The sequence below is a fragment of the Protopterus annectens genome, chromosome 3.part0 (genome assembly GCF_019279795.1).
Source record: "Protopterus annectens isolate FY-2018-M chromosome 3.part0, PAN1.0, whole genome shotgun sequence".
NCBI classification, from domain to species: domain Eukaryota; kingdom Metazoa; phylum Chordata; order Ceratodontiformes; family Protopteridae; genus Protopterus; species Protopterus annectens.
Window position 1 is genome coordinate 1,191,879,924 of NC_056731.1, and position 26,134 is coordinate 1,191,906,057.

The 26,134-nt window shown below is 40.6% G+C and overlaps 1 protein-coding gene across 4 annotated transcripts in view; it reads left to right on the forward strand.

Moving 5' to 3' along the window:
- The window catches only part of SRD5A1 (steroid 5 alpha-reductase 1), a 294,710-nt gene that overhangs the window by 223,613 nt on the left and 44,963 nt on the right, over nt 1-26,134 (forward strand). For 3 of the 4 annotated variants that reach the window (XM_044065404.1, XM_044065405.1, XM_044065407.1), the window contains one exon: nt 9,460-9,610. In XM_044065404.1, the coding sequence (XP_043921339.1) occupies nt 9,460-9,610 (151 nt within the window). Of the gene's footprint in view, nt 1-9,459; nt 9,611-26,134 lie in introns of those variants that run through there. The other variant, XM_044065406.1, reaches the window with a different exon arrangement.

The window sequence follows — 26,134 nt, forward strand, 5'->3', positions numbered from 1 at the left end:
AAAAAATTCTGAAGACAGCTGAATACAGCAGCTTCATTCTTACAGTTGCCTCTCAACATTCCCTGATTACTGGAATTTGTTTCTCTTCCACCTGATGTACAGTAAATAGTCATTTTCCACAAACACTCTACTTTCTCGAAATTTTAATACTTTGCCCTTTTGCCACAGTTTTGACTGGATCGACTCTTTCTTGCTGGTAGGTTTGCATCTTTACTAATAAAAGTCTTGGCTGCTTTCTCGTGGCCAGATTTGGAGCATACACATGGTGTGTCCTTTTAATTAACAGTTCCTGCTGAAGAATACCAGGTCAGTTGCTTATTTGTGCCTTCATAAAACTAATACAGTCTGCTCCTTCTAGTTTCGCTGGTACAGCAGAAAATCTCATATTTTCTCTGTGTGCTCTGGCCTCTAATTCTACCATTTTTTGAAACGTCTGTTCTTTAACAGTTTCATACTTAGGCCAGCCTTTTCTTCATTTCATCCTCTGACTTTTGCAGTTTCATCAGATCATCTGAATATCTGTTTAAAGCTTTTTTTTCATTTTTCCAGCCTTTTTTTTTTATTTGAGTTGATCTATATACTCATTCAATGTTTCATTTATTTTAATCAGCTCTGAGCACATTTGACCATTTTTTCCTTTAGATTATTGGAAGTCATGTCTTGCAGTAAAGCTGGAGCTTGAACTGCTTTTTGCTGAACAGCTGCAGGATTCTTCCCAGTCATTGTTTTCTTTTCACGTTTTCTAGATGATTTTCTTCCAGGTCCTCTTAGCTTTATATTTGCAGGCATCCAGCCGGTGTACTTGGTAGCCAGTAACTGAATTTTGCTCAAATTGATATCTCTATCTGCATTTTCTCAGTTTCTGTTTTCACACTGGGAGAGCTGAAGTTAAGCTGTTGACCAGTGTGCAGCCATCCTTCAAGTTCTATTGTGAAAAAGTTTTTGTGTTTTTATGTATAAAACTCTGAAGCATTTGTAGTGTTCCTGTGAGTGGAAAACCACACATGATCGTGAGCCAGGACCCACATCTGCACAGTTTGTACTCCTTGAGTGTGCAGCACAATGTGTAGTATTGCTTTAAGTGCCAACATTTTTTGCAGGGAAAGCAGGGAGATGAAGAAAAAAAATCATGATAACACTTTTGTAAGATGCCCCACAAGGACTGACAGGGGGCTCCCCCACACATTTCTGGACTAGAGTACAAATTGCTGAAGACATCAGTAAGTTTTTTTTGTCTCCTGGTACGTCCACCCACAGGGCAGCCTCATATGCCTCACAAGTTGTAAATTCTCTTTGTACTAGTGAAGTAGTCCAGCTTGTACAATTGCCAAACAGCAATGAGAAAAGAGCAAGAAATGCAGTCCTATTAATTCACCTTGTGACCTTGGGTGAGGGAGCTGTTAACAATTCTGTACAGTCTCATCCACATTTGAACTTTCAGAATGTACCTGTATCTGGCCTGGAAATGTAGAGTAATCCTTAGAGCTTCTCAGCACTGACATGCTGGTTGCAGTAGGCAGTGACACGTCATCACCCCAGACCTGCCCCCAAGTTGTGTATAATTTATTGGTTGTGTTTGAGGATGATGCCTGTTGGGCTGTCCTGTACCAATTGGGCCCATGGTGCTGGCATAGACATTAGATCAGCTGTTTATGTTTGGGAGCTGTCCTCATGAGCCCAAGAGCATACCTTGAGGGAGCGTGAATGAACTTATATCAACACCAGGCCCTGTATAGCCTTCTCTGTGACCAAGTACTGTCCCATATTTCTGCTTTCCTTGCCATTGGAGCCTCTCCCCCAACTGACTTCTAGTACTTACCTGTCACATAATAATTGTGTTGCATGCTGAGTAGGCCCAGGCTAACCCCAAAGATACGAGTTAGGGGAGAGTCCCCCTTTACACCACTGTCTTGTAAAGTATAGACTGAGGAAACAGATTCTTTTGAGACAAACAAGATTAATGAGCCCTGCTCTCTCTAAAGACCCATCTCCCACATGACAACTCTGAGGAGACTCTCAGATTCATGAATTCCATTTTGTACTGTGCTGGATCTCCTTTACTTACTCTCAAATCGGCTTTAAAATTTAAGCATATATTTGGGAAAAGAGATTGAGGAACCCTGGGTCATCCCACTTGTAAAACTGATCCCTATAGCACCCAACTAGTTACAGTTTTACATTCAGAGAAGGAAACAGCAACTTTCACAACTTGTGATCTATTTTGATATCCAGTTTGCAATTCAGACAACAATGTATGGATTTAACACCTGATTTATGGGTGCATTGTTCCTTTAGTGTTGTTCAGAGTCTTATATGTATATCGTGTTCTGTTTTTATGTATACCATTACCCATCCTGAAATTAAAACTGATGCAGCTGGCAGCTCATCTCATTCTCTTTTCACGTATGCTTTAACTACAAGAAGTTGAGTAGTGTCAGAAATAACAAACTATAAAGTTAGAAATAAAGCAGAAGCAAGTTGTTTCATCTGTTTAAGAACCTGCAAGTACAGCCTTCTGGAAGTCTCTCTGCAGAGCATTTTGTATGAAGTGGAAATCAGAAACTCATTTTATTTGCGAAGCCTGAAAAGGTATCGTGCTATGCTATGTTTCTGCATGTACTAGGGAAGGAAACCTGAAAAATTTGGTTTGGAAATTATTTCATTGTTTTTGGTTATAGGAAATATTTATATTACATACATACATGTGCGGTACATACAAATATTTCAAGCACCCACATTAATGCCCTTCTAGCTTGCCAATATACCAAAACACTTGTTCCCATAGTAAGTGTCCAGGCTGTTCTTAAAAATATCTAAACTAGTACTTGCTTTAATGTAATTTGGTAGTCTGTTACATGCATCAGCGACTCTGAGAGAACCAATTAGTACACTTCTCATTCCTATAGAGTCTTCTGCATAGGTTGCCTGATGAACATTCCCAGAGGTAGTTGTCTCTAAATGCCCTATATACTTGAATAAGCTCTCCTCTTTGATATATGTAAGAAACACTGTGCAAGTTCAGATATTTTTGCCTTTCATAATAACTTAAATTTTCACATCCATGGATGCCATTGGTATATTTCTGCTGTACTCTTTCCAGTTTACTCATGCTTGTTTTCTTTTAGGGCTTCCATATTGTTATTCAATACTCAGGTTTAGGTCTAATGTAACTAATAAACAATGACTTCATCATTTTTGACTTCCTAGACTTTATAAATCTTCTTATACAACCTTTAGTTTTATAACTGTCATTAATGAATTGGTTGATATGATTAGAAACCTCAGAGCTGAATTTACCCATATTCCCAGGTCCTTAAATGAGTCTACAGTTTCAATCACTGTGTGCTGTATTAAATATTCACCTTTTCAATTTGTCTCCCAAATCTCATATGCTTAGTTTTTGATTTATTTATCAGCATATTGTTCTCCTGTGCAGAAATGGTCAATTTAGTCAAGTTATTTTGCAGACGTGCCTTATCTGTAACATAGTCAGTTTACCCAATTTCAGGTTGTCTGCATATAGATTGTAGAACACCTCTGATGAAAAAACTAGGTCTGAAAGATGCAATCTAAACAAGTAAGGGCCTGGGACAGAGACCTGTGGGACACCTTGACTGTAACCAAGGATTTCACCTATCCAGTTGCTGAATGATACATGCCATGTCCTGTTTGTAAGCTATGCAGCTATCCATCTTATCAAGAGTACATCAATACCCAGTTGTACTAATTTATTGATCAGTGCTTTGTTTATGACCTTGTCAAATGCTGAAGTTAAATCTATATAAATTACATCACAGCACAATTTTTCATTCATAGCTGATGTTATATTGTTATAGAACATCATGTTACAGGTGGTAATAGATCTGTTTTCAACATATGCATGCTGATATATAGTTTCAAGTCCCAACCTATCCAGTTCTGACAACTTATCCAATATTACTTTCTCCATTATTTTTCCACAACATGAAGTAGTCTTAAGTGTCTATATGACTCTGGGTTGGTTCTACTCCCTTTTCCCTTGAATACTGGTTTAATAAGTGCAGGTCTCCAATCTTGAGGAATCTCCGCATATTTGTATGACATAGTGAATAATAGATATAATGGCAAATTGTCTTTGGATAGAGTTTTCCATTTATGAGTTATTAATGATTTTTTTGATTATGTGACTTTTGTTTTTAGCAGCAACAGAGTTTGTGCAGAAAGTTATTTCCTGTTTCAAGGTATTTTTACTTTCTCCATGGTTGTGTGACCATGGAATTGTCAGAATACAGAAATGAAATGGACGTTTTCATAGTTACTGCCATTGGAGAAAGAAATCAGTAGCATGTAGTTTCTTACCGTCTAGTAATATTAGATGCAGTAATACGGAATCATCAGTAATTCTAAATGCCAATTTTAGTTACTATTTCATTTTTCCCATTTTCTAATGTCTTCAGGGCTATGCCCATTGGCTTCCTTGTCTATATCTATCCAGCTCATTCATTTTGCAGTGGTGAGAGTCAGGCATCCCCAGACTAGGCAATATTCCTATGGCCTGTTTGTTCCTGTCTGAGAAGCCCGATCAGACATAATTTTCCTATGCACCCAAGAGTCAGGTGTTAGGGAGCAGGCCATCCTACAAGTCCAGTGGAGTGGCCAACACCCCATTCCTACTAGGTTACTTGCTAACTTATTATAGCTGCCTGGCCAAGGGAGAGACATGCTCATTCCTATGCATACCTATTTATTCAGCTGAGTGGTGTCCATGCACCATTAGCAACATCAACTTGCCCAGCCTGTTACCGTGGTGATCACCTACCCTCAGGTAGATATTCACTAGTGCAGTTGGCCTAGATGTCTCCCTCCCATCAGTATGGATATGTTGGGATGGGCTGTTTCCGTCATCTTCTGTCAAATCTCTCAAGCTGCTATTCTGGTATTGATCATCGGTCACCTAACTGATGGTAAGGATTCATTCCCTGTATATCATAGGTTTGGCCCTCCTTTTTTAGTGAATTTCTGTGCATGTGCAAGGTTTGGGTAGGAAATTATTTCAGTGTGTTTTGGTTATGTGTAGTATGAAGAAATCTGAGAACTGAGTTTAGGTGGACTTCTCAGTTTATATGGTTTTAGTGACTGTATTTGTTTCATTGTGCAGTTCAACTTTTGTTTTAGTAGCAACAACGATAGCATAGAACACGTTTCCCATTTAAGGGTGTTTGTACTTTTTCCATGGTTTTGTGACAAATTTCTCCATCTCTCAGCCAATTGGATGGTTTCCCATTACCTAGGTAAGCAAGCACCACCAGTCGCTCCTCTCTCATTCCCACCCAGCTCCTGCAGCACTGGGGCCATACCTCTCAACCTCTTAGAGCAAGAAATCTTCACAAAGCCATAAATAAAAGTGGGACAAAGGCTCAAAATAGATTATATATGGGAGAATTTTTAAATATTGCTCTTACAAACTTAAAAAGTTGATAGAATAGCAGTGTTTCCATTAGCATGAATTTTCTGAAGGTTATGAAGTCAGAAACTCAAATGTCTGTCATTATTTTCTAACTTCAATCTTTAATGATTTGCCACTAATTTGTTGAAAAACCACAATTTTATGAAAAATGGACCAAAAATATGAGGAGGAAATGTGGACATTTTGTGAAAATCTACAGTTGAGAGGAATGACTGGGGCCTCTTATCGAACCCCAGTTATCTAGGTCATAGTCATTGTTCCTTGCCTTTATGCACAGAGCCTTGATGTGTTGGTGTATTTAAGTGGGTTTGTCCCACGCATAGGTGTTTTTTCCAAATTGTTTTGTTTATTGGTATTTGTCATACTTCTGTACTTTTCTTTTGAGTTCAGTGGTTGTTCTATTAGTGAATTTAATTGTGTGTCATGAATCCATATAAGTCCTTTGCCAGTTGTTCTTCACAAGGATGCATGGTCAAACAAAAGGTATTGAATAAGTGATCAGACGAGATGTAGATTAATAAATAAAGTAATTATGCCTGTAGATACAGTCAAATTACTTGTCATTTTAAAGAAACTGTAGATGAATTATAATTGTGCAAAACAGCATGCAAGCAAGAAAAATCAGAAAATGAAAAAGAGCATTGAGAGTCTTGGGAAGCATTAAAAGCTTAATGTAACAAGAGGTGAGTATAAGTAGTTATGTCATCATTACTTCTGTACCACACAAAATATTATATTCATAGAGTAGCAGAAAGTACTCTAAGAAGTAAGCCAACATGGGAATGGAGAAAGGAAATTCTGCTGATAAATTACTACAATCGGGGATTCAGAGAATAGGCAAGAGGGGGCTGGAATTTGTTGGAGAAAACTGGCAAAGGAACCAAGGTGTTGGGAGCAAATAATTAGAGAGGGAAAGATTACAGAATGGGAGAAGCCAGTGATGCATTTGTACTGTAGGCTAGAGGTTTGTTTTCCCTGTCAAGGACTGATATCAGAATATAGGCAAAGAGAAAGGAATAGGGGGATCGTAAGTAAAAAAGCAACACTGGTAGAGTTTTTAGGAGAATCTAGAACAGAAGCTGCTATTAAAAAATGATAATTAGTAGGGCATATAATGTATTGCATGATAACTATAGGAATCGATCAGAGGAGGCTAGAAAGGACTGGCAAGACAGAATGGATAAGCAGTTCACAGAGAAACAATGGGTGGATATATGTTTGGCTCCCAAAGTCCAGAAAGTTTAGTGTCTTTGCTTGGAAGTGTTTGCATAGGAGCAAATTAAATACAAAAAATGGAAACTGTGGGAACGATACATGTAGAATGAAGGAGTGAGGTTTAAGGGAAGGCAGGAATTGAATGGGCTATGCAGTGTTCAGTTAACAATGACTTTATGTAATGTTATATGTGATGTGCTAATGTTTGCAACCAAAAATATGGCAACATGGTTTGTTTTCATTTATATAAATGTATAATTGCCTGTGTCTTAAATGATAATTTAATAAAGGTGTTTCTTGTTTAGAAAAAAGGTAGTATATTTTCAGTTAAATATATTTACAATGTTCTTTTTGTTGTGCATTTGGGCATTTTCAATGGAACCCAATACATTTGATAAAAAGAAAAAGCTCTTTTACACTAAATGTTGACTTCAGGCTTGAGTATTTTACTACCCATAATGGCAAAGACATCTAATAGATCTAAGCAAAATATTCAGTGCAATTTTATAATGTAGTAAGGTGTTATGCAGTAGCAGAAACTGTGTATTTGAGAAAAGTTTGCCTAACATAACACAGTTAGAATGACTGAAAAAGTCTTCAGTGGAAAAATGAAAATAAGCAAATCTTTTGACCAAGGGATTTTGCTACCAGCTACACAGCCACCTATCAGAATTTGATTTGTAGACACCAGTCTTCAGTCTTCAGGATGGGATTGTGGTGCAGTGCGGAGCTAGCGTCATGGAAGCATGAGAGACAACAGCCTGCAAAATGCATCCATAAAAATGCAGAAGAACAGTATAAAGGGGTTCATTTCTCATCCATAGGGAACGTAAGTAGATCGTATCCATGGCATTACACATATGTTGCGGGGGATGGGCAGGATAAGGATGGTGCCATTCAGTGGATCTTGAAGACTCATTGTCAAGAATTTCTACTGATGGTAGGTGGTATTATTTTTTTGTCTAATGAGTTGTGGGAGCAGTGATAGAGTGAGTTTGGGAGAACCGATTAATGGGAGTCTCCATTTAAAGGTTACCCCACGGAGTGCAGCTTCTTCACAGTTGTCCAGCTATAGTACTGGTATAATTGGCAAGGTAGGTGTTCAAGAAGGTTCCATATACTCCCCTCATACAAATTAGGAGTAGACATAAGGGAATCCAACATTTTGTGACTGCTTTTGAAGTGAAGTTTTACATCCTCAATAGAAAATGAATTAACTTATACCTATAACCTTCTGTGTGTATTCCGTCTTGGATAAAGTTCTTTATCGTGTAAGTGTAGTATCTGACTCAGAAAAAAAGATGTAGCATAAGCAGGAGATAGGCATGACAAATAATTTGCACTTCAGCTTCACTCACATTGTGTATGCTATAGTAGACAAGGGAAATAGAACATACAAATCTCCATTCATTGGCTGATTCAGTGTACCTGAAAATGTGAAACCTTATTTCATGATTCAACCTTTGAGGGTCATATAGGCCAGAAGTAGTGAGCAGCATTAAAAGACTTCAGGAGATGTTCGAATGTTTCAACTTGCATGAGTGCGGGGACAAAACATACTTGGTGTCATATGTTGTTGAGGCGTTCTGGCCCTTAAATGTGGTAAAGTTTGTACTTGCATGTTTATTGAAGATTACTTCTGACCTGCTGGTGTGTTTGTGCTTTAAAATAAAATAATTTTTATTTTTTTAAGTTAGTAAAATAATTAACCGATTATATCTCTATTTCTTTATATGAATCTCTTCTGTCTTTCACAGCTTTTGAGGAGCTTGATCATCACTGCTGTAATGAGACTAGCCATTTTCTAAAAGTAAAGAAACCAAATAAAATTCCTCAGGAGCATTGTGTTTATACAGTAACTTTTTTGTTAGGTTGACATGTTATTGCTCCTATAATGAACAATGTAAAATATCAGACCTAAAAGGAGATGTCACTAATTCATTTTATCCTAGTGGTCATGGAGGACCTGACTCATTTAGCTGTGCAGCATATTACATTTTTTTCTTCAGGTTGTTGGAAGTGAACAGATGTAAGACAGATCTCACTTTATGGCTGTGGAACACGTCGGTACTAGGCCGTGTTATTTTAGTTCTGAATGCCACTTTCATTTTCTTGCTTTGCTGGTTTGAGCTGTGAGTCGGAATAAAATTTAATCAGTTAAGTCATTCTACAAAAAATACAATCTGACTTTGATTTAACATTACTTGGAACTCCTTATCATTACTAAATGATACATTGCTTGAATCACTCTTGTTATGCATTCCTGAAAGCTTTGCCCTGTGCTGCCTCAGTATAGGATTGCTTTTTATATTCAAATTGTAGTACAGTAACAAAAAAGCGCAATTTGCCTTCGATTTAACACTTGACTTGGAACTCCTGTTGATGGTCTCTTACTAGTATCATTCTTATTATGCATTCATGAAAGCTTTATTCTCTTCAGTCTTAATATAAATAAAGGAGGATTTACACAGAGATGTGCAAAGGTATGTGAATTGTTTGGGTTTGTCATTGTACTGGTATGTTACTTCATACATTGAGAACTACAAATAAAATGAAATTTGAACCATCCACAAAAACCCACAGAAATATAGTGTGTGATCTGTTATATGTACTAATTTCTTAAATGTCTGTGATGGTGTAGAGTTATAAGCCTGTCCTTCGTATCCAAAGCTAGAGCCCAGTCTATCTTTTCTGAATAGTGCTGTTGTGCAACTATTTTTTATATATTCACTGTATTGAAAGCTAATGTATGCCACTAACTATTGTTCACTTACTGATTTGTGCTGTTTCTTCTTAAGGAGGAATGTTTGAATATGTATCAGGAGCCAACTTTTTGGGAGAGATTATTGAATGGACAGGATTTGCAGTGGCCTGCTGGTCTCTTCAGAGTGCTGCTTTTGCCGTGTTCACATTTCTGATTTTAAGTACCAGAGCTAAGCAACATCATAAGTAAGTTGTGAGAACGTTTTACAGCTGAAAAATACAATATTTTCTTTTCCTTTGTCATACATAACATTATAAGTTAGTAGTGATACACGTAGAGTCAAAAGTGGAGTGCTGCAGGACTTTACTAAATGTTGCAGAACTGTGCAGGAAAACATTGTAGTTTAGCTGTAATTTGCCATGCAAGAAATTGACACTGTCTGCATCTACTGTGATATAGAAGGGCAAAATGACTCACAAGAGTTAGTCCCCATAAAAATAATGTTTAATGTAATTGCCCTCCTCGATGTTTTCTTCCAACATACATGCTGCTGTTGCTGTTCCTGTTTATCACTGCATTCTGCCAAACAGGGGCAGACTTGTATTTTTTTTTTCACTTATTGTATTATATCTGATATAGCCACCATGCAAGTTATCATAATCATCAACTTTTTTCTGAAACTTTTCCCAAATTAGCACCCGCAAACATGGAACTTGCCACCTCAGGGCTTTGGAAAACATTTTGGGGGAAAAACTCCTGGAATACCTAAGGGAATGGAAAATGTTCTTATCCTAATGGTTAAACTAGCACTTTTCTATAGCAGAAAAATATTGCTATTCAACTACTGTACTCCTATTGAAAATGACTCACTAGAAAACCACTCGTTGCTGTGTAGACACCGAATGCATTTAGTGAGCAGTTCATATGTAAGTATGCAATTGCTGGATTATCTACATACATTGTTAACATTTCTCTTTTTAAATACAAATTGAATCACTTCCATTACATTTACAGGTACTGTAACTATTACTGTGTATCCACATGTTAATCACAGTTTTATGGTAACAAAACATCTTGATTTATATCTCTATTTACTACCTGCATTATACATGTTTTTCTCAAATTATAATTACTCAGTTAACAACATGAAATAAATAAACTATACCATTATTTCCAAAGCAGTATATGTTTTGTGAAAACACATTACAGTGGAGTATGGGTGCAGAATTTCCCTTACGCATATTTACACTTTGTAAAAGCTTGTATTCCTCCCTGGCAGTATGCCTCAGAGGGATAAAATCCTGACAGTGATTCAGACAACCGAAGATTGAATAGTGTTTCAGGTGCTGGAAGAGATTGGCATGGAAGAATGGGAGTGGGGGGCATTTGATGACACACCCATCCTGTGGGGAGGGAGATATAGTGGCTGTGGTCGGGCCTAAGTGCTACTGCTCACATGTAGACTTTTATGTTACTAGTGGCTGCAGTACCAGTGAAATGAGTGCTTGACTATCCAAAAATAGTGATTGCAGCCCGTGTGTTTGTGTTTGTGTACTCGCACATAGACGGAAGGGAAAGGATGCCCCTGTAGTGATACAGGTGCACATTTCTGTTACCAGGATCCGGGTTAGGGCTAAAACAAATACTCTCATTGCTGAGATGCCACCATAGCTGCATCAATGATCGCGCTTCCCAACATGCTCTTGCCTCACTTGGAAATATCCTGGACTGAGGAATGAATGGGATGGCTTGACGAATGGAAGCTTGATGGTTGGCAGGTACAGTGGGGAAAAAGCACATAGAAAAAATATTACTTTGTCCCAGAGCTGAACAATGGATGAAACTTTCTGACTTTCATGTGTTCCTGGAAGACATCACTGTAGAAAGATAAGATTACCAAAATGGCTGTTCACCCTTTGCTATGTAGAGCAGCAGTGAGGATGCACAATTTGCCAGAACAGATATGTTTGGCAGTGCAGCTTCTCAGACGGGGCACCATAAATCAACCAGAAGACTACATTAACAAAGGCTAAAAGCTTGAATAATTGAAGAAGTTGTTTCTAACTTTAACAATTGAGACTTGAAGTGTAATATTTAAACACAGCATATTTTGTGGTTATTGCTGTAGTTATTTCTAAATAATTATTTTCTTGCTGTTATCTTTTTTGGTGTTGTAGCGGTCTTCATTTCATGTAGTCTTCTGGAATATCCTTTTCCATCTGACCTCACTGCTGCTGAGATTTCAGTGATCACTGCTCCACCCCACCATTATCTGAGCTTTGAGAAGTATCTTGAGCACCAGAGGAAATGTAAATACCCATGGGATGATATACAGCTTGCTAGTACTAGATGCTGCATCCTGATGGGGAAGTGGAGGTGGAAAACCTAATTACAGCTCTGCTGCATTTTTATGAAGTCTACTTGAGCCCAGTATCAATGGAAGTCATGCTTGTAGAAGTACAGAATAGTGAGTGCCCCTCGTACTTGGCCATGGTGCATGACTAATTCCCAAGTCCAGTGTGAATGATACTTGTAATCATCCCTTTACCTTCCTTAACTATCTGGGTCATAGAGGCGATGCAGTATGACAGATGACTGTAGAGATGTTGGATAGCAGAGGTGATGTATAAAAGTTAGAAATCGGACAGCAGTGAACTGTAACATCGGGGGCCTTGTAATGGATCCTTTGATTTGAGAGAACCCATTTTTTTCATAGAATTCTTGCCTGTAGTGGGAGTGCATCCAGTGCTGAGACATTCTATGACATCATGCACTGCCTACAGGGTGCCTAACCTCAGATCAAATCATCATTTATTTGTTTATGTAGGATAGGTGGATTGGGCCCAGAGGTCTGTTTTGAGCTAAGACTTTGTTACATGGAATAAACATTTCTAGATGAACAACTGTAGATAAGAACAGATTTGCAAATGACATTCAAGGACAGAACAAGCACATGGGAATGGAGAAAAGAGATTCTGCTAATAGGGATGACTGCAACTAGGTGTACAGAGTATAGAAAAGAGGGGGCTGGAATTTACTGGTGGAAAATGGCAAAAGAACCAAGGTACTGGGCACAAATAATTAGAAAAGTAGAGGTAATGGAATGGGAAGAGGCCAGTAAGACATATGGATTGCAAGCTAGTGATTGATTTCCCTATCAGGTATTGATCTCCGAGTCTAGACAAAGGAAAAGGGGATTCCTAATTGAAAGACGCCCTGGTTGAATTTTTAATTGAGTCTAGAACAGATTCTGCTGTTAAAATAGGGGTAATTAGTAGGGCTGATATGATGGACCGAAGAAAGGTTGGTATATTGTGTGTGCAAGAGACCAGATGGAAGGGGAGCAAGGCTAGGTGTATTGGAGGCGGTTTCAAATTGCTTTATCATGGTGTGGATGGGTGGAGAAATGGCGTAGGCATTATCCTGAAGGAACAGTATGCTAAGAGTGTTTTGGAGGTGAAAAGAGTGTCGGATAGAGTGATGTTTATGAAGCTGGAAATTGATGGTGTAATGATGAATGTTGTTAGTGCACATGCTCCACAAGTTGTGTGTGCGATGAATGAGAAAGAAAAATGTTGGTGTGAGTTGGATGAAGTGGTGATGACTGTACCCAAGGGTGAGAGACTGGTGATTGGAGCAGATTTCAATGGGCATGTTGGTGAAGGGAACAGAGGGGATGAGGAAGTGATGGGTAGGTATGGTGTTAAGCAAAGGAATGCAGAAGGTCAGATGGTAGTGGATTTTGCGAAAAGGATGGACATGGCTGTCATGAATATGTATTTTAACCAGAGGGAGGAGCATAGGGTGACATACAAGAGTGGAGGAAGATGCACACAGGTGGATTATATTTTGTGTAGAAGGGCCAGTCTAAAGGAGATTGGAGACTGTAAAGTGGTGGCAGGGAAAAGTGTAGTTAGGCAGCATAGGATGGTGGTTTGTAGGATGACATTGGTGATCAAGAAGAGGAGGATGAGTGTGAAGGCAGCAGCAAGGATCAAATGGTGGAAATTGAAAAAGGGTAATTGTGGGGTGATGCTCAGGGAAGAGTTAAGACAGGCACTGGGTGGCAGTGAAGAGTTACCGAATAGCTGGATAACTACAGCAGAGCTAGTAAGAGAGATGGCTAGAAAGGTGCTTGGTGTGACATCTGTAAAGAGGAAGGAGGACAAGGAGACCTGGTGGTGGAATGAAGAAGTACAGGAGAGTATACAGAGAAAGAGGTTGGCGAAGAAGTGGGATTGTCAAAGAGATGAAGAAAGCAGACAAGAGTATAAGGAGATGAGGTGCATGACAAAGAGAGAGGTGGCGAAGGCTAAGGATAAGGCGTATGAAGAGTTTTGTATAAAAGGTTGGACACTAAGGAGGGAGAAAAGGACCTGTACCGATTGGCTAGACAGAGAGACTGAGCTAGTAAAGATGTGCAGCAGTAAGGGTGGTAAAGGATAATGAGGGAAACATACTCACAAGCGAGGAGAGTGTGTTGAGCAGATGGAAAGAGTACTTTGAGGGGTTGATGAATGAAGAGAATGAGAGGGAGAGAAGGTTGGATGATGTGCGGATAGTGAATCTTGAAGTGCAGTGGATTAGCAAGCAGGAAGCAAGGATAGCTATGAAGAGGATGAAGAACTGAAAGGCTGTTGGTCCAGATGACCTACCTGTGAAAGCATGGAGATGTTTAGGTGAAATGGCAGTGGAGTTTTTAACTAGATTGTTTAATGAAATATTGGAAAGTGAGAGGATGCTTGAGGAATTGAGAAAGTGTTTTGGTACCGATTTTTAAGAATAAGGGTGATGTGCAGAGCTGTAGTAACTACAGAGGGATTAAACTGATCAGTCACAGCATAAAGTTATGGGAAAGAGTAGTGGAAGCTAGGTTAAGAAGGGAGGTGATGATTAGTGATCATCAGTATGGTTTCATGCCAGGAAAGAGCACTACAGATGTGATGTTTGCTCTGACGGTGTTGATGGAGAAGTACAGAGAAGGTCAGAAGGAGTTCCATTGTGTCTTTGTGGATTTAGAGAAAGCATATGACAGGGTGCCTAGAGAGGAGTTGTGGTATTGTATGAGGAAGTCGGGAGTGTCAGAGAAGTATGTAAGAGTGGTACAGGATATGTACGAGGGTAGTGTGTGACAGCTGTGAAGTCTGCGGTGGGAGTGACGGATGCGTTTAAGGTGGAGGTGGGATTACATCAAGGATCAGCTCTGAGCCCTTTCTTATTTGCAATGGTGATGGACAGGTTGACAGACGAGATCAGCACAAGTCCCCGTGGACTATGATGTTTGCAGAAGACATTGTGATCTGTAGTGAGAGTAGGGAACAGGTGGAGGAGACCCTGGAGAGGTGGAGATATGCTCTAGAGAGAAGAATGAAGGTCAGCAGGACTAAGACAGAATATATGTGTGTGTGAATGAGAGGGAGGATTGAGGAATGGTGAGGATGCAGGGAGTAGAGGTGGTGAAGGTGGATGAGTTTAAGTACTTGGGATCAACAGTTCAGTGTAATGGTGAGTGTGGAAGAGAGGTGAAGAAGAGAGTACAGGCAGGCTGTAGTGGGTGGAGAAGAGTGTCAGGAGTGATTTGTGACAGATGAGTACAAGTAAGAGTGAAAGGGAAGGTCTACAAGAGGGTAGTGAGACCAGCTATGTTATATGGGTTGGAGACAGTGGCATTGACACAAAGGCAGGAGTCAGAGCTCGACGTGGTAGAGTTGAAGATGTTACAATTTGCACTGGGTGTGACGAGGATGGACAGGATTAGGAATAAGTATATTAGAGGGTCAGCCCAGGTTGGAAGGTTTGGAGACAAAGCCAGAGAGGCAAGATTACGTTGGTTTGGACATGTGCTGAGGAGGGATGCAGGGTATATTGGGGGAAAAGATGCTAAGGATGAAGTTGCCAGGTAACAGGAAAAGAGGGAGGCCTAAGATGAGGTTTATGGATGTGGTGAGAGAGGACATGCAGGTGGTTGGTGTGACAGAGCAAGATGCAGCAGACAGGAAGAAATGGAAACAGTTGATCTGCTGTGGCGACCCCTAACGGGAGCAGCCGAAAGAAGTAGTAGTAGGGCATATCAACTATTGCACACTAACTGCAGAAATCACTCAGAAGAAAAATTGGAAAGAGAGATTAAATATGCAATTTACAAGGAAACAATGGGGCGGATATATGTATAACTCTCAAATATGCAACAAAATTTAGAAGATGTAGGATTTTTTCCTGGAAGTGTTTGCATAGATAATTTTATAACCCAAGCAGTCTCCAAAGAATGTTTCTTCAGGTAGCTGGCAAATGTTGGAGGTGTGATGAGGAAGAAAGAAGTAACTCCAAACATGTTTTGGTTTGTAATGAGTTGGCAGACTTTAAAAATTCCAATGTAACTGAAGAAAACAAGGCACAGAAACACGACTGAAAGCATAAAAAGTTAAAAGTTTAATAAGGTAAGCGCTTTCACACCAAATACTAGTGCATATATATGGTCTGAGGGAAGCACACTAGTATTTGGTGTGAAAGCACTTACCTTACTAAACTTTTAACTTTTTATGCTTTCAGTCATGTTTCTGTGCCTTGTTTTCTTCAGTTACATTGATCTTTTGCTTGCAGGCACAGTGTATTCCTTGGGGATTTCATTTTTTGTTTCTGGAGACTTTAAAAATTCCCTACAGAGTACTCTTGTCAGGAATATTGGGTGAACAAATGAGTGTAACTATGGAAATTATTTTTTTTTTTCGTTGTGATACAGGATCTGAATTGCCTAGACATAGTAAGGCCTTGATAAGTTTAATTCTGGTGGCTACCAAAAGCACAACTACTAGAAAATGGAAATCAAAACCTAAACCAATTATAATTGAAGTAGTGAATATTGTAACAGAGATAAAATAACATGAAGTGGGAGCTTTAGAAAAGGGTAGGAGTAAATTACATAGAACAACAAGGGAAATTGTTGGAAGAATACACACAGAAAAATGTTTTGGAGGACAAATGATGTTTAAGAGAAGGCAGGAACTGAATGATTTATGTAATGTTACTTACCTGCTATGTTATTTAACAATAGATATGAATAGTAACATTTGTAAATGTGAAGAAAAAAGAACAAATCCAGCAAACAATGATTTGTAAAAATGAATTGTAAGATTGTGTAATAACGAGTAGTCCTAGCTGGTATCATTCAAGGTTTTATTACACATTTCACATGCATTCTAGTCCCAAAGGAATTGGAATCATTTCTATCCTATTCCCTACCTCTGCATGTTTTACAAATCTACTGAATGTCTAGCTGACCATTTGCCTTGCAAGACCCTCATTGTTACTGCCTTCTTGTCTCATTAAAGAGCATGGTGTAAGCATTTCCACAAGTGCCAGGGATTCATATCTACCAGTCATCAACATAGTCCAGAGATTTTCTTTTATTTTACCATCTTTGTGACTACATTGATATCAGCATTTGATTCAACATCTAAGATGGCAGCACACTAATCAACAGAGCTTGATTTCAGGTCTCCCAGTGTGAAAAAAGAAACTAAGAGGTAAGGGTTAGAAACTCTGCAAGTTTTAGTAAATTCAATAATTGGCTAGTAAATACACTGCCTGGATGCCAACAAAGGAGAACCTGAAAGAAAATCGGCTAGAAGAGGTGAAGAAAAAACACTGACTGGGAAGAATTCTGCAGCTGTTAAGCAAAAAAAAAAACTCTTCTAGCTGCAGATTTGGTGCAACACATGGCTTCCAGAAACTAGAGGAACAGATAAATATAAATCCGCTCAGAGTTGATTACAATAAATGAAACATTGGAGGAGTATATAAACTCAAATAACAAAAGGCTGGAAAAATGGAAGATGCTTCAAACAGCTTTTTGGATGAACAGGTAAAACTGCGAAAAGCAGAAGTCAAAATGAAGAAAAGGCTGGCTAAGTATGAAACTATTCAAGGAGAACTGTTTCAGAAAATGGTAAAGTTAGAGGACAGTACATAGGTTAGTACTAGGCTAACTGCCTTTGTGAGCCATTTTAAGCCTAGCCAGTTATCCCCTGTGAGATTCAAACCCTGTACCTTGTGTTTGTAAGGAAAACACCTTAACCATTATGCCACCCTCCCAACTGCAGGGTTTGTATCTGCTGTACCAGAGTAATTGAAAGGAAAGCAGAAATAAGCAAATGGACTAGTATTTCACAGCAGGATTTGTTAATTGAAAGGGCATATCATGTGTGTGCTCCAAACCTGGCCATGAGAAGGCAGCCAGGACCTGTATTAGTAAAGATGCTGTCATACCAGCAGAAAGGAATTGATCCTGACAAAACTGAGAAAAAGGCAAAGTATTAACAACTGGAGACAGAGTGTTTGTGAAAAATGATTATTCACTGTACATTAGGCAGGAGAAGTAAATTATCCCAGTAATCGGGAAGTGTTGAGAGGCAGGTGTGAAATTCAAGCTGTTGTACTCAGATGGCTTCAGAATAATTTTTCCTGTAGGATAAAGTCATTTTTGATATAGAACAGGCCTAGGAGGAAATAACAAAACTTTGTCCATCAAAAATTGAGCCATCAAACAGAAGGGAACTCTCCTTCATATTCATCTGTTAATGAAGTTTATAGATGGACTATGCCAGTGAAACCTTTTACAGTTTTCCAAAGGAAAATGTTAGAAAGACAGACAAACACAGGAGCTGATTAGAAGAATCATGAGTACCTTGGATTTGAACCAGAGTCTGGGATTCAGAGATGATCAAGGAGAAGACCAACAACATTGAAATTAGTGAATAAATGTGACTGTAAAGCATTGATCACATTTGTGAAATATGGCTTTACAAGAAAAGTGGAAAGATTGGACTTCTGTTGACTTTGTTAAACTTGTGGGGAGAATGCATGGGGAGAATGCAATTGTAAGTTCATAGGTTCATACTAGGCTATCTAACCTAGGGCATTTATAAGCCTAGCCAGAATGTGTTTGGCTTTCGCCACCCATTTTAAATTTATTTTGCTATGCCCTTTTTCGAGGTTAGTATACTGTGCCTCTGTCTAACAGTGACACAGAAGTGATACCCGGGGTAAACCTACGATCTCCCATCCACTCATCAAGATTCCTCTTGAAGAGAGTCAATGAGGGACTTTGCCTAACCTGGACTGGGATTTTATTCCAGAGTGAAGGGAGCCTCTGGGTTATGAATCTGTCCCTCCAGCATGTCCTATTTATTTCAGTGCTGAGGTTAAAGTCTCTCGTGCACGTAGCTCGATGGGATTTGGATTTTCTGAGGTGCAGCATGTCCATTAATTCCGGGTTGGACATGGCTTTATACGTCAGGCACAGATCGCCTCTGAACAGGCGGTATGCCACTGAGTAGAGCTAGAGTTTCTTTAACCGGGCAGCATATGGCATCTGTTTGAGCCCTTTGATCTTCTTGGTGAGGTACTTTTGGGGTCTTTCCAGTTGCTGCAGGTGTCTGGTAAGGTACATCCCAAAAGGGGCATTGTACTCAATTATGGGCCTGATGAGGGATGAGTAAAGAGGCACGATGACGTCCCCTGATCTAGATGTGAATCCCTTCATGATTAGGTGGGCTATATAAAATGTTTTTCTAACCACTTTGGCCACGTGGTTGTCAAATGAGAGATTGCTATCAACTTGGGTCCCCAGGTCCCTAATTACTTCTTCTGTACTTAATGGATTACCACCTATGTGGTAATTTGTGGGCACTTTGTTTTTGCCAAAGGGGATGACTATACACTTTTTGGCATTTAGCTTGAGGCCATGGCTCTGGCACCATTTGTCTGTTTCTATGAGGCCCTTTTGGAGGATGCTTGTGTCGGCTGGAGAGTCGATTATGGCGCCCAGTTTGCAGTCATCTGCGAACTTGGTCAGCCACAGTCCTTCCATGTTGGCCTGTACCTCCGAGAAATATATACCGAACAAGATAGGTTCCAGGACTGAGCCTTGTGGGACACCACTTGTAACTGGTTTGGAGTCTGACATGGCTCCAGCAATTCTAACCATGTGGGTTCTGTCCTTGAGCCAGTTTGCAATCCATCTAGTGACATAGGGGTTTATATTTAAGCTGGTGAGCTTATCTATAATGCCCGAGTGGGGTATTGTATCGAAGGCTTTTGCGAGGTCCAGGTAGGCTGTGTGGACCACCTTCCCCTCGTCAATGGCCCTGGTGACTGTTTCAAATAAATCAACCAGGTTTAAGAGGCAGGATCTGCCCTTAACAAAGCCGAACTGGGTAGGATCCAGTGTTTGTAGGTCCCCAATATCTTTATTTATGAGGTCCATGATGATCCTTTCCATAGCTTTGCAGACCAAGCTAGTCAGGCTTATGGGGCGATAGTTTTCAGGATCCGTTGAGGCACCACCTTTATGGAGAGGGACTACTGTTGCTGTACGCCACTCTTTGGGCACATATCCTGTAGTAAGGCTGAGACTGAACAGTAGTTTTATGTTTGGGTTTAGCTCTTCTTGGAGTTCATGTAGGACGCAGCCCGGGACACTGTCTGGTCCCATTGATGCTGTGTTTTTTGCTTTGGAGAGGGCGGCTCTTACCTGAGCATCTGAGATGTCAGGGGGGCAGCAGTGTGCTGGGATAGATATTTGCCCTTTTGGTGGGGAGGGGGGGGGGAGTTTGCGCTGAACCTGTCAGTTAGGATGTTGGCAATGTCTGTGGGTTCGGTGTATTTTTTGTCATTTTGGACTAATTCTGAGCATATCTGAGAATTACCACCCAGGTTCCTAACATAACTAAAGAAAGCCTTGTGATTATCCTTGGTGTCCTGTGCAATTTTTCTCTCGAAGCTGGCCTTAGACAATTTTATGTGTGCCCGTAGTTTTTTGCTAATACTGATCAGTGATGCCTTCCCTTTTTGGGATTTTGCTCTATCATTTAGTAGCTTCCTCCTTCTATTGTATAGTTTGTTTATGGCTGGGGTCCACCAGACAGGACGTCTGCCTTTGGAGGATTGGGTCTTGGTTTTATTTGGGATCGCATGATCCATGCATTCCTGAAGGTGTTCATAGAATGTGTTTATAAAGGATTCTGCGGTCTGGGCGTATTTTCCACAGGCCGGGGCTTTGAAGGATTCCACCTCAGTTTTGAGGAGTGTGAAATTTGCTTTAGAGAAGTTTTTCACTGTGGTTTTCTGGGCAGGGGTGGGGTCGGGATGTGAATATCCAGTGAGATTAGTTTATGGTCTGATCTTACCAGTGAGGGATACACTTCTGGTCTGGAGCATAGAGTCCCCATGTTGGTGATGATCAGGTCCAGTATGTTTTCCCCTCTTGTGGGAGTGGTAACAAGTTGTTCCATAGCATTTGAGTTTATAAATTCTAGGAACCTTTGGGCTAGGGTGTTGGAGCTAGAGTAATGCTCCCAGTCTATGTTTGGGTAGTTGAAGTCACCCAATATAATGGTGTTTGGAGAGACCTTCATATTTTCCAGTGTTCTCAGGAAGGCCGAGTGGGGTTCCTGGGTTTGGGAGGGTGGTCTGTAGCAGGCTATAAACTGGAAGGCAGTTTTACCCACTGTTAGTTGCACATGGATAGTCTCTGATGCTTTGTGCTTTGCCACCAACCTAGAGGTGTGGGTATCTTTGATGAATATCGATACTCCCCCTCCTTTTGTGGTTCGGTCCAAGTTTTGGGGTCGAAAAGCACGGTATGAGGTATAACCTGGCAGTGTTGGGGTGCTCTCGGGAGCCCTGAACCAGGTTTCTGTTACTGCACAGATATCGATGTTCTCCATGCTAAGGAGAGTTTCGAGTGCGTGCATCTTGAGGTTTAGACTTCTGGCGTTGAGTAGCATTACTCTTAGTTTCTTATCCCTTGTGGTACCTATGGAGGTGGGTTTGTCTTTTGAGCCTTGCCTAAAAAAGGCACTATGGGGGTAGCAAGAGCCTTTGCCAATATCCGAAAGCCCAGGGGTGACAGGTGCAAGCCGTCTCTAGCGAAGCATCGTGGCTTGTCAAGCATATCATCCCAAGCTGACAGGCATTGGATCCCCTTTGAATGACACCAGTACTTAAGCCAATTGTTGAAATTGATCATCTTGTCTTCATATTGTGGCATCATTCTTGGTGAGGGTAAGATGCTACTCAAGGTCAGGGTCATACCGGCCTGGGCTACATGCTCAGAGAGCTCCTTTATGTCTCTTTTCATGTAGTCCAGGGAGGTACGTCTCAGGTCATTCACACCAGCATGGACAATGACTGAGTCATATTTGTACTTGCCTTGGAGTGACCTGAGTGCTTGTGTTATGTGGCGGATCCTAGCGCCCGACAGGCTGCTCACCGTGACCCTCTCCTTGTTCAGCCTGGTGAGCGGGACGTCAGTGTGCCTGACGATAGAGTCACCTATTACAAGTGTATCAGGTGTGTTGTTTAGTCTTAAGGGCTGTGACTGTTCGGCACACTGGCTTTGTGAGATATGTGTTGCACGTGTTTTGTTTTGGGGTAGCGGCTGCTTGGGTGTCTGCTTTGGAGGTCTCTGCTGCTTGCAGATCTTTATTTAGAGCCTCGAGTATGTTTTGTGTGATTATGTGTTTGGTTTGCTGTCGTGGTAGGTCTATGTGAGACTGGAATTGTAGTGAGTGTGGTTTCCTTCTCCTCCTGACTGGTTATGCCAGTACTGAGTTGAGAGAGCTTAGCCTCCAGTTTGGCTATATGGTTGCATCTCTCACATGTGTTGGAATTTGTTGGGAGGAGGAGAGGGTTGTCTGTGTAATGAGGCAGTTGTAACATTGCCTCAAGATTCCCAGATTCACCAGCTGGACCGGAGAGGAGATTGACAACTGACCTTTGGACATGCTAGAATAATATTGGGAATTCCTTAATAATTGAAAACCAGGGCCAGTGGGGAGTGAGGGTAAAACAAATGTTATTCTTAACAGTATTTGTATGAGACATTTCATGATATACGTACTGTGTTGTATTGTAAAGCATTTTTAGTTACTGTATGTGATAAAGATACTAAAGTAAAGAAGTGCTTTTTTTTCTTCTTTTTTAGTTTTAAGAAATGTAGGCGTTACAATGTAAAAAGAAGAAAGACTTGACAAAAGTATGTTTAAGTTACTATAGTGTAATCTTGAGTTGTTGAAGTCAGGAATGGGGTGTAAAATTGTACAGATTACAATATATTTTGAGTTGATCTTTTCTCTCTTGCTTTGCATATGTGAATGTCTGGATTAAGGCCTTTGGCTTAATCTAATAAGTTTATTTGTCTAAGCAAGTAATTAAAAGAGGACACTGAATGTAATAAAAAGTTTATTTGGCAAATAAATGTTCAGTGTAAGTGGAGAGCTTTGCAGATCTGTATATTTGGTACTTGTGTTTCCATGCAGTAAAGCTGACTATGGGGAGAAGCAGTAAAATCCAGAACACTTTAAGGCAAAGGATTAATGTTTTCTGAAAGCATATAAGCTGGTAGGGTATTGAAGATAAGACAAGAACAGATGACAGTTAGTGTAAGTAGGAGTACAGGCTGTAACATGCATCTTAGCATGTATAATGTTAATGTTAGGTTAAGTTATGCCTGTGTGTGCTGCTGTCAGTTTGGAACAATTGTTCCCATTAGGAGTGTTAAACTTCATTATTTGAAGATGTGCATAGTTTTGTATGTTTGTTTTAAGTTAATAGATTATGGGGGTGTTCTGGGGTATTCTTTTGAGGATTTGCATTAAAACAAAAAGTCTTGTAAAATGTGTCATATGTTCAAATGGAGATGACAAGAAAGAGCTGCATAAGAGGTCAACCTGCCAAACATTAGTGGGTGCCTGTAACACAAAAGCTGTTAACTAACATTTAAAAAAACTGTCATATATAATATGTGGGAATAATAATTTCTTCTCATAATGGCTACACTAAGCATTATTTTAGAATGTGAATGGCCTCATAGGTATAGACAAAAAGGTAAGTGTACTGAATTATAGTAAGAAAAGCACAGTACAAATAGCAATGTTACAGGACACACATTTGGAAAGAAGTGAGCATGTGAATTTGATAAAGGATTTCAGGATGAATATTCAGCAGAATATCAGAGATAAAGGAAAAGAGAATGCTTATACTAGTTGCTAGAGGAGGCCTAATAGCGATAGAAGAGGGGAAAAAGATAGCAATAGTAGATTTGTGGTAGTACGTGGTTACTAGTAAGGGAAGAAGGATTTTGCTAGCTTGCATTTATATTCCACTTAAAACTGCTTTTGTAGAGCTTAAGAAAATTTTGGGAGAAATCATCTTTCAGCAGGGAATATTACCTATAGGAGATCTTCATGAGCCAACCATAATGAATTGTAGTAGAGAAATCTACAGTGCCTGAAAAGGATATCCGTTACACAGAAAAGCAGCACCATTAGTGTACTCTGGAGATGTACATGAAACCTAACATCAGCCAAGATATACAGAAACTTCATGGTATACAAACATTTGTCACACTTCACAAACATTTGCAGAGCTGCACAATTATGCTACAAACCATACAGCACACACAGGATGAGGTGCATAATGTGGCCCAGAAAAGATCATATACCAGTAGCTATTAATTAAAAAAAATGTGGGAATGACTGACACATATAGGGTAATACAGTGCAAAGCAGTATGCACAGAAATAAAAGAACTGAGTTGATGGGATTGTTTAAAGAGCAGAGATGATGAGGGAAGTTAAAGGAAGAAAGGGGACAAGTGAATGCATTAGCTAGAGGAAGCATATAACAGATGAACTGTGCTTTGACCTTGAGTGTGTATAACAACTAAAGGTTGTTTGTTAGTGTAAAAATATGCTGTCATTCTGTTTGCCTCCAGTACAAAAGGCATGTACATACAACAAAAGCCTAATTACATAAAGGGCATCCAACACCAAAAGTAGTCATGGTCATATGCAGTACATAACTGTGCAAGATCACAGGGGAAAAGGAGACCTACACCTAAGGATAGGCCAGTGACACCCAGGAAGGCAAGTTCAATTTTGGACAGCTATGTTGTATATTAAATACTGAGCAGTTTTATTTGTATACATGCAATAATACTCTCACATATGCAGACTTTGGCATGCATGTCAGATGTATACTGATACATGTATCATGTACATTAAACAGATGTCCAAAGCAATAGCATCTGAATTCAGATGCAGACCTGCAGTTCCTCTTCTCTATCTATGCCAGTGTAGGCATGAAGGACAGGGTTGTTTTTCCCTTTAATTCACTTTTTAGACAATATTTTATGAATCACTAATCTGAAATAGTTGACTTTATTTGGTCTTCAACCTGTGGGGTATGGATCCGTATCAGATCCGACACTGCCACATATCCAGCATCTGATCCAAGCTCCAAGCTCCTCCCCTTACCCATAATGCCCCATGTCTCCTTCCTCCCTTCAGATCTCGTTTGCCTCTGATACAGCTAGCATTGTGGTCTGAGCTGTGAGCATCTTTTGGGTAAGTGAGTTGTTTTTTTCAGTCCTTTCCTGTCTATCTTTAGAGATTTCCATTCCTTATCTACCCTACCTTCCCTGCCCGCATTTGGTCGTCGGTTAAAAAAAAAAAAAGTTCTTTCCCTTTTCGTCCTTTACTCGTTTTCTGTGTGTATGTCCAGTACCCTAAAACCGGGGTTTAGGAAGTGTACAGTGTGTGTCCATAAGCTCTCCTCAGCCGATGGCCACACTCTGTGCTTGGTATGCCTGGGTGCCACACATCTGCTTACCCCCTGTCCTGTTTGTGTGGGGTTTAACCCACAGGCCCTTAAGGACAGGAGCGGTAAGTTTACTCTAAAGGCCATACTTTCCTCCTCTGGGACGACCGCCCCTGCACGCCCGGCTTCTACCTCTGCATCAGCTTCTTCTCCTTCCCAGGCCTCTGAGACTCAAACTCCCGCCAAGAGGTCCGGGGAAGGAGAGAAGCAGCATAAAAAAGGCAGAAGTGATTGCCTGACTACTCGGCTCTGGCGGGCCTCTGCCGAAATCCAAGCCAATGACCAGGCCAGGTTCTCCCCAGCTCCACTCTCCAGGTTTTCCCTTGAGCCAGAAGAGTCTCAGATCCACCCTCCTGTTCAGGCCTCCCCTCATCAGCACTCCAGGCCGATGTTGGTGGCCTCCTCCTCCTATTCGACCCATTCGACCCAGAACCTTATCGAAGCAGAGATGGATAGGATGATGTGGAAGTTCATCTGCACCCAAATCCAGATGGGAGTCTTGCCTGCCCCCTCTCCCTCCGGAGCAGGGAGCTCACAGTTCTTCTTTACTCCAATCACTCCTTCTTCGATCCGACCTTAAGTTTTGGAGCCTTTGGATCCGAGGACCCTCGGGGTCAGCGCTAATGGTACCATGTACCTCGATGCCAGCCATTGCCTTAAGCATGTCTGATCCGACTGGTATCGTATCCAAGCTCTCTGAGCAGTAGCCTCAGCATTGGATCTGAGGGGTTGCTGTTGGCTCTGAGTGTGTCAGAGCGCAGTCTTCCCCTCAGCATCTCGGCTCCTGGAGTTTCAGCTCTGACTCCTCATCGGGTCAGAGGGGGACTGCTCCTACTGGCACTTCACAGGATGTCTGCTCTCCTTCAGCCTTTGACGTGGTGGAGAGAGGCCCTAGACCATCTCCTCCTTGGACTCTGCCCCGACTCGCTCTGTTTTGGGTGCGGCCCCGACCATCCTGTCATCTCAGGGACAGCCTGTGCCCAGTTTGCCTCAGGAAGCTCCCCTGACGGAGCAGCAAGAGGTTTGTGAGTCTTCCCCAGAGAGTCCCACTGAGGAGGTTCCTCGTACACGAATGTGTAAAAGGAGGCACCTGGACTCCCTTCCGGAGTC